At 41.3% G+C, this 13824-nt stretch overlaps 1 protein-coding gene across 4 annotated transcripts; it reads right to left on the reverse strand.

Moving 5' to 3' along the window:
• Positions 1-156: 156 nt before the first annotated feature.
• LOC112566416 (organic cation transporter protein-like) lies at positions 157-13729 on the reverse strand. 4 transcript variants are annotated; one of them, XM_025242593.1, is made up of 11 exons: positions 13593-13729; positions 7843-7972; positions 5316-5697; positions 4289-4392; positions 3980-4134; positions 3307-3475; positions 2928-3152; positions 2551-2774; positions 1996-2104; positions 1396-1608; positions 157-750 (listed from the first exon to the last, which is right to left on the reverse strand). In XM_025242593.1, the coding sequence occupies exons 3-11, from the start codon at positions 5694-5696 to the stop codon at positions 624-626; spliced, it is 1707 nt and encodes a 568-aa protein (XP_025098378.1). In that variant the 5' UTR covers position 5697; positions 7843-7972; positions 13593-13729; the 3' UTR covers positions 157-623. The 4 variants fall into 4 exon arrangements, with proteins under 4 accessions (XP_025098378.1, XP_025098379.1, XP_025098380.1 ...); XM_025242594.1 differs by lacking the exon at positions 7843-7972; XM_025242595.1 differs by lacking the exons at positions 7843-7972; positions 13593-13729 and adding an exon at positions 8035-8049.
• Between the last annotated feature and the right edge of the window lie 95 nt (positions 13730-13824).

Below are 13824 nucleotides of genomic sequence, written 5' to 3' on the forward strand. Positions count from 1 at the left end.
TTCGTTCTTGTTCTTAGGCGCTAAGAGCATGGTCCTTAGGAGTGTGAGTATGGGCTTTACAAATTTTGCATTTGTTGTTGTTGTTGGTGTTGTTGAATTGAATCAATAAAAAGAGATTACAAACCATGATGTTTTAATAGTAATAGCACTGTTTTAATGATCAGCTTTTTTTCTAAAGACAATTTTCACTCCTGTCTTGTATGGTAACATTCTTTAAATTTTTATACATTTATAAACTGATTTACTTAGCTGCTGGTATTATTGCTGTTAAGATTAAAATATTGCAACTGTATATTCTGATTTTGAATTACAACTACAACCACAAGAAAAGAGCGATTTATTTTTGCTGCTGAAGAAGAATGCAGGCAAAGTGTGAGGAGTGTGGACCCCGGCACAGGAGTGAGTGAGTTCGAGTCAGCAAAGCGCTGTAGCTCCGAGAAAAATTATTTTAAAAAGATGTTTTTCTACTCTTTAAAGTTTATTTCTGTTTGACAACTAGACTATTTTATGTGCAGACACATTCTTACCCATGTACTGTGACTGGCAACATGTAATTATAGAATTTCATGATCTTTGTTACAATGTTGGTAATAATTGATGTAAATATTGTGTTTGCTTATTACTTATACTACGGTCTTGTCCTGTTCAGGAAGATTGCATATAGAGAACACTCCAAGCTCATTTTCTTTCCTTGGAATGGACAAGCTGTCGTTTCCTTTGGAAGTAGTTCTGCTCTTACAGCAAGCGATGCTGAAACAAATTTGTAACATTCAATTATTTAAGAAATTCCACAAGTTTTAGCTTTGTGGACATGAACCAGACATCAACACAATGTCTTGCTTTATATTGTAAATGTTCTCACACATTCACCAGCATCTCCATCCCCAATGAGTAACAATATCTGCTGAAATTTATTATTTAAAAAGTACGAAACAGAATGTTTCAATCAACAATATAACAAAAAAGGTTTAGTCTATTTTATTTAATTCCGGATCTTACAACCTGTATTCATGTTGACATATGAAGGTGATATTTTTCTGCTTATAACGCAGATCTGAATGAGTAACCTTCTCTGCGATTTTGTATCCAAAATTAAGGCAGCAGTCAAAAGTTTTCCAGAATTTAATTTAGAATTCGTGAACAGAAACGTTTATAGACAAAAGATTGCATGATCATGCTGTGAAAAGAAATGTTGAACAGTGAACACACAATCACTTTACCCGTCTTTTACCCGAGTGGTCGCCTGAAATAGTTACTGACACAAGCACCAAAGTATTTAAAACTCATTTTGCTTGATGGGCGATAGTTTTACTTCTTGGTGTTAACAGCTACCCACTGATCATTTCCACAAAAATACAGAAACAAAGGTAGCAGCCGGATTAATAGTATTTTTACCAGTTATTTCCATAGTCAACATCTTCCAGAAGTTGAGGTAGAGGGCGCCCCGCTGTCTCCGGAAGTAGAAAAGCCAGGGCCGCTGCCAACATGGACAAACCTCCGAACAGCATCATGGGAAGAAATGGAGCAATGGCGGTGGAGTCTAGTATCAAGGGGGCCACGATACCACCAATCCGAGCTGACATAGAGGAGACTCCCATGCCGATATTTCTGAGAAGTAAAATAAATACAGTAAACGACAGTCAGCTGTCTGCAATATTATCTTCAGATGTCGGGAATATTATCTTCAGTCAGTAAGTAAAGGTAAGGTCGCTAATTATTTTACATTATGCGGAATGACGTTGATAATAATCTTGTTTATGCAGCTAGCACATACTCGTACAAGAATTGAGAGAGACCTCCAGACTGTTGAAAGATACCCGTGTGCGTAAGGACACACATTTGTCTGTCTTATATTCTTTGTTTGCTAACACCAGATGCTATAATGTAAATCAATTATATTTAGTCTTGGTCTACCTCATAGCGGCCAAGCAAATAAATATATACAAGAGTATTGCATTAATATCTTTCATACAAAAGTCGTGCAAGTGTACCTACCGGACCACAGTAGGAAAGATTTCGGCAGATGCCAGATAGAGGGTCCCATATGAAGCAGAGATGCCGAATTTCCCTATCATTGCGAAGACAACCGTAAGAGTTCTGAGATCTGAAAAAGCAACAAACAATGAAATTTAAAGAGATAAAACACGAAAGTACTTGAACATACCGAAAGGATTATGGTTGAAAAATAAGGTGCACTTTATTATAATTGACATGTGAATATAGCGATAGGGGATAAGGTCATGTTCATTAGAAATAAAATTGGCAAAAACATGTCTAATTGATAACACGTTTAAATTAGGCTGTAATGGAAAAAAAATTTAACAGAATTTATTTCCCGTCAGATCATTTAGGGAGGATTTTCGTGTTAAAATTTTCTCGTTTTACTAAAAGGCATACATAATGTCCTATAATATTCTGTGTCGGTTTTAATAATAATGAGGTTATTTTTTAGATAAAGAAAGAGCACGATTGAATCAGTAAGAATCTTAATGTAGATCAAGGCAGTGCATTTTATGGTGGTGGGATTGATTATTACACGCATCTACTCACCGCTTGAGGTTGTAGGTATAAGGCCCGATACAACACTCGCAACGCCGCTCACAACCATGCTGACGATTAAAGGCTTCCGGCGACCCACCCGGTTCAGAAGCAGGATGCACAGTACGTAAGCGGGTATTTCCACGGCTCCCACTAAGCAGAAGTTGAGGTAGGGTGAGCCTGCCAGGTTCTCTGTGTTCAGAGACAGACCGTAGTACACCAGCGAGTTGACGAGCCTGCGGACAAGAAAACAAGAGACTGAGTGAACACTACTCACCCGCTCAGCCACAAAGACACTTACTATATGTACCCCTACATTTATGCAGATACCTAGTGAGATGTAAGGGTTTTAGTGTACACCCGGCCTCAGGGAGTGCACGGCCACCTACCAGTTGAACCACACGTTGAGCGAGAGGCAGGCCATACGCCGGGTGCGCACACAGTCCAGCACGGTGTAGGTGCGCGTGGCCTTCAGGTTGGGGTCGTCCTGCAGACTCTTGACCACATCCTCGGGCAGCGCCTTGCCGTTGCGACTGGCCACCGTCTGCAGCACGCGCCGCGCCTCCTCCGTCTTGTCGTGCGACAGCAGCCAGCGGAGGGACTCGGGAAGTAGCCTGGTGAAATGCAATACAAACATCATCCCGCAATTTTATGTTTGCGTGTAACTGAGTGTGTATATTTGAATGCTCGAGTAAGTATTTGACTACTGCGTGCTTTGACTGCTTGTGCAACAGACTGTTAACTATGGCTGGTCGTGGCTGTACTCACCACCAATAAAACAGGAAGAGAAGAGATGGAGCTGTCATTGCGATTTCCAGGTATCTCCAGTTGCGGATGAAGTATGCGATCCCAGCTAGGGACACGTAACCAAGACTGCAGAAAATTTGGATCACAAAGCCGGCGAAGACTCTGTACTTGGGACCAACCAGCTCCATGACTGAAACAGTCAATTGATTGCGTTGTTAGAAAAGACTCGTGTGTGTGTGTGTGTGTGAGAAAGAGAGAAAACAATTGGCTGCACCTAGGGACTTTTAAAGCTATTTTAGTTTCACACCTGCAGGTTTTATAAGCTGTTAAGTGTGACATGTCAGACTTACCTGTGTCGTAAACTCCGTGAATGAGCACGCGATCCCCTCAGCCTGTTAGGCGAAAGGACAGATCTCTCTGTCTTATGCAAGATGTGCCAACAGTTTCTAGCCATTATTAGTCTGGAATCATTTCTATCGAGTACAACTAAGATATCATTCCCTGATACTGCCTGTAGTAAAGCTTTGTTTACTGTATCTAGGGGTGGAGAAGAGCAAAACAAACACTGGTCACTTAATTCTCTGGTCTCGTCCGTCTATTGTCCACCAGATTTCATGCCAATCAAAGTCCAAGAAATTTTTAATCAAAACATCTGATTATAGACAAAAGTAATATGTATACAGTTTCTTCTTACTGAGTGTATAGGAAATAACGAAAGCCCCTGTGCTGGCGGCACCTTGCAAAAGATACATGGACAGGAAGACGAACACGTTTGGAGCAGCCGCTGCCACGCCTCCTGTCAGCATCATCATGGCCACGCCCACAAAAAACATAGGCCGACGCCCGAACCTACAAAACACAAACTAAAAGTTGGTACCGAATATAACAGAGATAAAGCTTTAATCACTATATACAATGACAGTTCAATACAGACAACAGTCCCCCCTATAGCAATACAAATCATTGAGTGAACATGAAGTTTCTATCAATATTGCTACTTCACCTGTCTGACAGCTGCCCAAACACTGCAGCTCCAAGCAACCTTCCAGCAAAGAACACGGACTTGGAGATACTTTGCAGAAACTTCTTTGTGCAGACCAGTTTAAACTGAAATATAGTCATAGAGGACATACACATATAAATAGTATAGTTATATCAGTTCAATCTAAAGGATAAAAGAAAAGAGAAAAATTTTGTACTAGGTATTAGGACCGCCACAATACTCGCAACGATGGTGACGATTAAAAGTTTCCGGTGTGCGCTTGCATGTGTTTTATTTAAAAAATGTCAGCAAATATACCTCATTTGATAAAGTCTCTTTCTATTAGTTTTAAGTAGAAAAAAATTTGTATTTAAAAAATAATTTTAGAACATTTATCTGTTTTTATCATTCCTGCTTTTGTTTTGTTTTTTTTGTTCTCTCTCTAAATTTGAATAGGTAATAAATCTCCTGTGCAATGTTTGTACAGTCAAATCTCGCTACTATGCCACCTACCGGGGCCGAGCAGAAGTGGCATAGTAGCGAGACTGGCATAATAACGAGGGTTCGTAAAAACGGCTTTATTTGCTCAAGTTACCCGTCAGTCCAAAGCTCTCAAGAATCGTCTGCTGGCACTAGCTGTCTCCTCTCATTCTCCCCCTCACCTCTTCATCCTCCACCCCTTCTAACCACATCCTCGCACCTGCATCCTGTCGCTAGTCGAACCCCTCCCGCTCTCCCTCTGTCACGGGGCTGTCACCCGGCCAGCGACCACCACCCATCGCCAGCCTCCACCCTCCCTGTGTGCGTGCTAGGTTCCACACTACCATATAATAATCGAGAACCGCGCGGAATTTCACAACTTGTGTCTTTTAACAATCACACAAAAGTGGCATAGTAGCGAGAGTAGGTGGTGGCATAGTAAATTTATTTTGCATTGAATTTTGTGGGGACCGAGTAAAAGTGGCATAATACCGAGAGTGGCATAGTAGCGAGATTTGCCTGTATTTTGATTATGTTACGACAGCGATGTTAGTAGATAACTGTCAACCTCTGAAGTGATGGTGCTGTCGTACTCGTCTGTAGAAAACACGTAACCCGCCGGACATGCTTCTTGTGCTGCTGTACCGTTAGTGACGTCAGCGTTTACCATCTGCACACCTGTCAGTCTGTGGAGTGTGCTGTTCACAGAATACCGCTTGCATCCTTCTCCCTCCGGAATTAAGAGATCTTTCAGCTGTGATTGGTTGACTCCATACCACGTGGCATTGACGTCACTGAGAGAGCAGTGGAAGTGAGGTACGGCCCCCAAGAAGACCATGTTTAGCGCGTGCCACGCGTAAAGAACGGCGAAGCCACAGACAAGAAGCAGGTGCACGCGCTGGTACCAACCAAACTCCCCCAGATCTTTCAGGGCATCGTCCAGATGCATGCTGGGTAACAAGAAATGACAGATAAAAGTAATTCTTGAAATATCTTTAACTTAACCTCTGGCCTTTCTAAAAAAAAAAAAAAAAAAAAAAAAAAAAAAAGATGTTCTATGTTTAAAACAAGTAAGTACATCAAGAGCAACTTAAGAAAGACGTAAAGTTTAATTCAAACAGCACCCCCTGTTGAGAGAGAGGGAGGAAAAGAAAGAAAAAAATCAAAAATCGTTTATTAAGCAAACAATGAAACAAGAAGATTGCAAACGAACCTACTCCGTAATCCAAGAAAATAAAACTAAATTTAAAATTAAAAAGATAAGCATATATTTGATCATCACCAGGGCTTTGTTACACTCGATGTTGTACGTTACTGTCTGTTGGGTACTAAACTCACAAACCTATTTTTAATGAGGCGCCAAATATATATTTTAGTTGGCAATTTATTAAACCCATTGTCGTCTCAGCAACAGCAATGGTCACTACTCTTGTGCTTGGTGCGATTTTGTGTGTACCTCGTTTGTCACATTGGATTTGTTCAGCCATGTTATCAAGTACATCGCTGGTTGTCGACAAGCTGACGTCTGTGCTTATATTTCGGCGGAGAGTGATATAGGTTGCAATTACAGATATATAAAGCTTCTTTCTTGTATAGAAAATAAATTACTTCATTAATAATAAATTACTTTATTATCTTACAACATATTTTAAATAGAAACCTCACAGTTCATGTTATAAAGTTAGTTTAATCCCTTCGCTGTTTGTAAGTTACAATGGTAAATAACATGTATTGATGAGTGAGAGCGTCAGCGAGGGAAGGGAGATCACTCTAGCGAAAAGATAGAGAGAAGCAGACGGCATTGGCGGACATGAGAGCGGAATGATGTTGCGTGAGTATTAATAGTATTTATAGCGTGAGTATTGCGTGAGCGTAAATCTTAGAAGTAATTAATTGCCTAGACAAGGTTTCTTTTTTACTCTGTGTACGGGTGATTGTGGTAGGTAGCAACCTTTTGATCGAGGATTTGTGTAGATCTGATCTTGTCGCCTTCGGTGAAGCGCACAGCAGTGTGTAGACAGTGTGTAGACTGTGTGTACCGTGTGTTTCATTGTCTAAATTTGATTCCACTACCCACGATGTAATTTGTTATTTCCACAAGAAGCGGTCATGTCAAAGAGGACTCTGTCCAGTCAAAACTCAAATCGTTTCTTCACTTCAACAATGCTGAGATCATGTCGCTTGTCGTCAGATACAGTGGAAGTATTTATCGACACAAGGAGGCTAACCCGACTGCTCAGTGAAACTCGTAGAAAATGGGGAATAAAGTAACATATTCCGGTGGTATTTGGAGACGAAGAGGCACGGTAAATGTTATATTAATGCTTTTCTTTTAATCACACATGGAATTTTTATAAGAAAACAGAAAGTGACTAAAAGCTAATGTTTGTAAAAATTGTGTCGTAGGCATGAGCTGAATTTGAAGAGGAAAGATACAATCCTTGGTTTAAAAAAGAAAAAGGTCAGGAGACAATTTGCTGTTACTGAATGTTCTCTTCATTTGTACAGAGTTTCATCTGTGTATACAGCTGTCTGCTTTGTTCAAACATGGCGTTGGTCCCTACACCGTACTCAGAAATGTCCTCAAATCATTTCAAAAGCGATTTTTATCCAGTCGTTTATACAGTACACACATCATAGTATGGACTGTCAGTAAAACAGGAAATCTTCTCGCTACAGCAACTATACAAAAGCTCCAGCTATTAAAACCAACTACCATTACAGGTAAAAAGCTGAAACAAAGATCAAGCACCAGACATACAACATCCACACTTTCTACAGAGACTGGTCTACAAGGAACATCGTGAATCAGTCGTGTCCTTATCAGCACAATGTGAGGGCATCATTTACACAGCTAAAATACAATTGAACCACGTGCGTGTATCAGTAAGTGTATAGTAAATTTTAGATACAGTCAAAAGAGGAAGAATTTTTTTTTTTACTCAACAACATAACAAGTTTGCAAATCAAAGATAAAGACAGTGTTGTAAATAGAGCAGACACTCCTCAGTATGTAACTTATAGACATATGGTAAGCTCAAAAATCAGTCTTGACCTATACAAGTCACCCTGTCAAAATCAGAAATGTTACTCACACGTCCTCTCGCAATCTCGTATTGTCCAACAATCTATGGCACAGCGTAACGCACCACGACAGTAACAACAACGGTGTACCTGTAGGGGGAGCTGTCCATACACGTGACGTCACTTACCCTCGGTCGTCTCCTGCACACCCGACATTAACATAAATCGCTGTTGAAAACAAACAAACACCCCACTACACTCACGTGGTTCATCAAAGGCACTTCACCTATGCGCACTATGTCCCACCGAGCTCCCCTCTCAGGAATCGATCCCTCCCTCTACCATCTGAGAAAGTAACATCAGCTCCAGGGGCGCATACATGCTTGGCACATGTATGGCTAGGTGTGTTTATATTACGTAATGTGATCCTGACCTGCACCCACACATCCCACAGAAGGCACGGATACATTTACACCTCAGTCTGAAACATTCTTCTATCTCTGACACGTCGACCTGCTTCCTGATAGGTGGTCACAAACTATGAGTCTTGTAAGGTCTGATGTGTTTGACAGGGATTCGCCCTTACTTTGTAATAATAATCACATTTATATAGTGCCCTTCTTCCCCATCAGCTGGACTCGCAGCGCTGTACAATAATAAGTGCATTTGTATAGTCTTACTCTGGCATAGCCATAAGATAATGTTCACTACCATGTACAAGCTGTTGAAGTCCCTGGTAGTGCCGGTCCTGCTGTACGGATGCGACACGTGGACTGCACTCTCTAAAAAGGAAAGGAGAGTCCAGGCATTGAAGAACTAATGCCTGAGAAGGACGCTCGGGATCTCATACAGACAACATCAGACGACTTAGCAGGAAACAAGATGGCCACACTTCTAGGACACCAGGAACCTCTACTCTCATCAGTCAAGCAACGTAAGTTGGTCTTCTTTGACCCGGCACCACTCCCTCTCGAAGACTATCCATAAAGGAGACAAGAGAAAAACTGACTTATGAAGGTCAAAGACTGGACTGGTCGTCTGGTACAGGACCTGCTGTCTATCAGATGTCATACCTCGTCTCTAATAAACCAGTGGTCAGTATAACTCCGCAGCCAGCGTCGATGGACACTACCCTGCTCTACTATGTAACCTCAACTATAGGGAGATTTAAAAGCCTTGACTCAGGCAAGTCTTCTTTCTCTACTATCCCGGGCCTTAGTACCTCTTCAACCTCGTTCCCGACAAAAATTCTACGGTTGAACCGTTTTCACCTAATATTCCCTGTCCCGGTTAACCCTTATCCCTCGGAGGTTTCCAGTGTGATGGATGGCTTGTGTCCTCCTTCTCCAACCGATGTGTTGATGACGAGGAATTGTTTGGAACGGATCTAGGGGGTTGCATGTTTCTTCTACCCTCTCTGTAGGAAGAAGGGTTCCTGTAGCCCTGTTTCTTAAGGGATGCTGCCGGGCATCTATCTCTCTGTGACTGCAGAGATGAAGGTTGGGAGTCGTAGCCCACGGTGGCGAACATGGATGTCTCGGTCCTCCTTGCCAGACACTTATTCGGATGTACCATCCGGTAGTGCTCAGCATGCTCTGCCAAAGCGTCAGCTGTGGTTAAGCCCCTCTCTTGTAGGCAGACGGATAAGTCTTTTGACAGGCTTTGATAATATTGTTCTTTAAGTAGCAGATCTCTAAGATGTACATAATCCTTCAGTATCTGGCTGCCGGAAATCCGTTTGTCCACTAGATTGGACATTCTTGCCAAGTAGGCCGTCATGGATTCTGTAGCATGAGGCCGCACAGTTCTAAGTTTTTCTCTGTATTATTCTTCTGGACTCTGAAAATTCAATAGTAGTTTCTTTTTTAACATCTCATAACTGGTTTCTCCCTTGAGACTCAATGTATGGTACACATCGAAGGCTCGGCCTTGCAACTTAAGGGCCAAATTCAGGGACCACATCTCTGTCGACCAGTTCAGTATTCTGTCTTGTGTTTCAAACCTACATATATATGTCTATGTCGTGACTGTCCTCCAGGAACATGGGAATTTCAGGGATATACTCCTATTATCTCAGCTCCCTTCTCTAATCTGTCCGCTTCTCTCTCACTTGCTATCCTATCAGCTTCTCTCTCTCTCTCTCTTTCTTGCTATCCTATCCGCTTCCTCTTTTTTGGCTATCCTGTCAGCTTCTTTCTCGCTTTCTAATCTGTATACTTCTTCTCTTTTCGCTAATCTTTCCACGTCTATCATGACGCTCTGTACCCTGCAGTATGTATCTAGTCAAAGCATCACCTTCTAACCCTATCATTTCACCTTTTTTCTTGCATAAGGCCACATCAAATACTAGTTGGGGATCCATGTTACACACAAAGATAGCAAATAATAATAATTTTAAAAAATCACCTAAAATTATCTCACAAATACAATGGGGATAGCAATGTAATCCCAACGACAAAATGCGTCTTCACAATGATTTTTAAAATCAAAGAGGGAATATCAATCCCTGGGTCAAATACAGACGCAACCACTTCAAAGCGCAAGCCCTAGCTCAAGACTATTCACGAAACAACTATCCTTTACCATCAATCAAAGCAGTGTACATAAGCACATCTCAAACCCAAATCAAGAAATGTACACAAAAAACCCATAATGCCAGTCTCTAATATCTAGAGGTGCAATAGACACCTATCCAATATCAACGAGGAAATAAAAAACAGTCAGAATATTTGAGTGTAATATCAACACTACTGATCAAGGTCTCAAGTTCAAAAAAGACACGAGGAACAGCCGCAATTTCTGTTCTTAAAACAAGAGAAGAGGATACCTAAAGGGAAAATAATACTTACACAGTATGACACAAACAACCCTCTTCCAAGAAACACAATGCCCAGGGGTAAGGGAATGGTGGCTGGGAAAGAAAGACAGACTACAGTAAAGACAGAATCTAATCCCTTACTACGGGTAGAACTTTACAGACCCACAGACCCGTGGAACTGGAGACGGGGGAAACGTGAAAATAAATAAAAAGATTAATGATTAGACCACTAAACCATTAAATACAAGACTCGGCGAAGGACAATCCTTCCTCACAACAACTTTTCACACGACACAGCCTCGCAATCACGTCGGGGTCACCTAGGTCACGGACGCCGTCTCTCGCACGTGCAACGCACACGTGACGTCTTTACGCGTTTTTTCAACACACAATAAAACCATTGCCTGAGGCTGTCCAAATCATCTTCTTTTCGTTATCAAAATGCCCAGGACTTCAAGACACAGAACATATATATATATACAAAGATGTCTCAACGCACAGTTCTTTAGAGAAGATGGTCAAAATAAGTATGAAATATTTTATAAAAAGGAAATCGAAAAACAAAAAATAAAAACTAGTTACAGGGCGCATCCTGCAGGACCTAAATTTTAGTGATTTTGCGTACGGCAAAGCTTAATTTAATCTTATGGATACTTCTGCTAAAGTGTGATAAGCTTATCAGGTGGCTGGGGTTTAAAGGTGGCCAACGAAAAGTTGTAATTAGACTTTTGCGACAATACAAATGGCCTAAGCTCGATAACATTGAGTACGACGAAAGAACGAACTGACTCCAATATGTACCCATATAGTTATAGACCTAAGTTCAGTAATATAAATAGAACATGACGAAATAATCAACCGACTCCCCCCGGCTAGTAAGTATTTCCCATTAAAATAAAATAAACATGTTCCGCTGATAGAACTCCTTAGGATAAAGTGGTTTATAATTCGCTTATTTAATCGACTTGTAAAAGTACAGTATTAAGAGCAAGATATCGAAATGATGTCTTTTGCGACAAATCTGTCAGCTAGAGCTTTATATTTCAGACATGACAGCCTACTTGACACGAACTGTCCCTCTTGACATCTGGTTGTCGCTTTTGGCAAATAAGATTCAAGACAAAAGCATAAGTAAAGCCGTGATAGTCTTGCACATACTGTACGACCTAAATGAAAGAACGAAAATGGGAGTAGATGTAAGGATGGAGCAAGACATACAGACTGTCAATGCTACAAGGCAGAGCAGCGGACGCGCCTAAAGACACAAATGAATTATTGAAATTTCTTTTGTCTTCATCTTCTATTTCCAAAAAACACAAATATTTTCCTACAAACCAATGTCAGTTGAATCTGTTAACCATGTTCTCCCGGAAAACATTTTGAAGAATATGATAAGTATTTTGTCACACCCTTTTATTAGAAGCTATCGGTCGGAGAGAGACACAGAGAGAGAGAAAAGAAAAATACACGCGCTCCTGCTAATGGATTTCAAAACATACATCAGTTAAACTTGGGCGTTCATGCGGAGCAGGCCACGAGGAAGGGAAGCAAGTACGTAAGACGATGTTTGTAGAGATTGTACAGTTCTTGACCTTGTCAGGAAAACATGCATTCTCAGCGGATGAGGCACATTGTTTTGTGGAAGGAATGTCTTAATGTCTTAAGACATAGAAATTTGATATATTGCAAAGAATGGTCTTAAAGAGAATTCGCCACCACCACCACCTGCAACGTACCTTGTCGAGGTGTGGTGGCTTGTGCGCCTTGTCCACCACAGAGCTCGGCGGGAGCCTTGTGCTCCTGGCAGGTCTCACCAAGCCCAACAGGTCTGACAGGGGAGAAGCCAGACTAAAATGTTGCACCCTGGACCTCCAGGTTAGGGGTTTTGCTTTGGGCTAACAACCCACTCATGTAAAAACAAAAGCTATTACAGAAACCCAACACTACTACAACAGGGGCCTGGTCGGGAAGATTCCTCTCTAGAAGAGATTATGACGCATGTGAAGGCCAGCTTGCCGACTCTTCTTTTGACGACCAAGGAAAAATCCAGGATAGGGACGTGGAACATCAGAACCCTCTATGAAAGTGGCAAGTCAGCTCAAGGGGCAAGAGAACTGAGTAGTGAAGACCGACGTAAGACAGGGTTGATTATTATCACCAACAATCTTCGTGATGGTCATAGGCTGGATTGTGCGTAACACAACCCAAGCAATAAAGATCCGAAGAAGAGACTTGTACACATTCAAAAGGTCGGTCGTGTTTTCAGTTGATGTTACGGGTGATGATATTAACTGGTTCACTTTGATCACGCCGATGATGATGCTGACAACAGTCACCAGGGAACGGGCGGCATTTTTTTTTTCAAAAAATTCTTTACAATGGCTGTGAATGTTTAAAGTACAAAGCACGCTGCGGAAGTGAGTGTTCAGATGACTTGTGGGGGAAACATGATCCAGTAGAGAGTTAACAAAACACTGCGAAGCTTTGGCAATACCGGAGTCAGTATCAAAAGCAGGTGACAAAGGTCATGCAGCAGAATAACGACGAACCGGCAGGTGGTGGATTTATTTTTTTTTTTAAGGCCGATTTTTTTAGTTCGAGGTGTTAACAATTGCTATAAATCGGGTCTTTAGCGATAATCCACTGCACGAGGTCTTTAAGTGTACTTGCAAAAGTATTCACGGGCATTTCAAGCCAAATGTCGTCTGCTACTAACTGACATAAAACTGTCTTTCCATGGGTCTGCTTCATCAATACCTTTACAGCTATAACAACAATATAACTCAATTCATCGTAATTCATTATATTAACATAATAAATCATCGCCAAAGAAACCTCACCTTACATGAAAAACATATCTGATATACAAGCAACGGAAAAGGCTTCTTCAAAACTTCTAAGCACAGAGTGATAAACAACTGCTATACATTAAGGTAAACCCATTACCAACTTATACATTCTGCTTAGCAAATACTGTTTTATAAGCCTTTCTTATATACTTACATCCCAGTTGTTTCCAACCTGCTGACTCTTACCTACCCTGAGACACGTGCAACAACTGTTTGACAGAGTTCACCATCCAGGTCCTTAACCGAAAAGCCCTTGCCAGCCTGGTTCACCGATGTCAAATATCTGGGGTACATACTTGGAACATCGGTGTCTAAGTACGTTTATTTTGCGTAATTCTATCCTGACCTGCATCCACACATCTCCCCCAGAAGCTTCTAGTACACTG

Source organism: Pomacea canaliculata, linkage group LG6 (genome assembly GCF_003073045.1).
Source record: "Pomacea canaliculata isolate SZHN2017 linkage group LG6, ASM307304v1, whole genome shotgun sequence".
Lineage (NCBI taxonomy): Eukaryota > Metazoa > Mollusca > Gastropoda > Architaenioglossa > Ampullariidae > Pomacea > Pomacea canaliculata.

Excerpts from the sequence above, each read along its gene's own strand:
- LOC112566416 (XM_025242594.1), bottom strand. The coding sequence starts at position 5,696 with ATGCATCTGGACGATGCCCTGAAAGATCTGGGGGAGTTTGGTTGGTAC. Across the intron at positions 2,105-2,550 it reads TATACCTACAACCTCAAGCG|ATCTCAGAACTCTTACGGTT; the intron begins GTGAGTAGATGC and ends TTGCTTTTTCAG. Across the intron at positions 1,609-1,995 it reads ATCTTTCCTACTGTGGTCCG|AAATATCGGCATGGGAGTCT; the intron begins GTAGGTACACTT and ends TTTACTTCTCAG.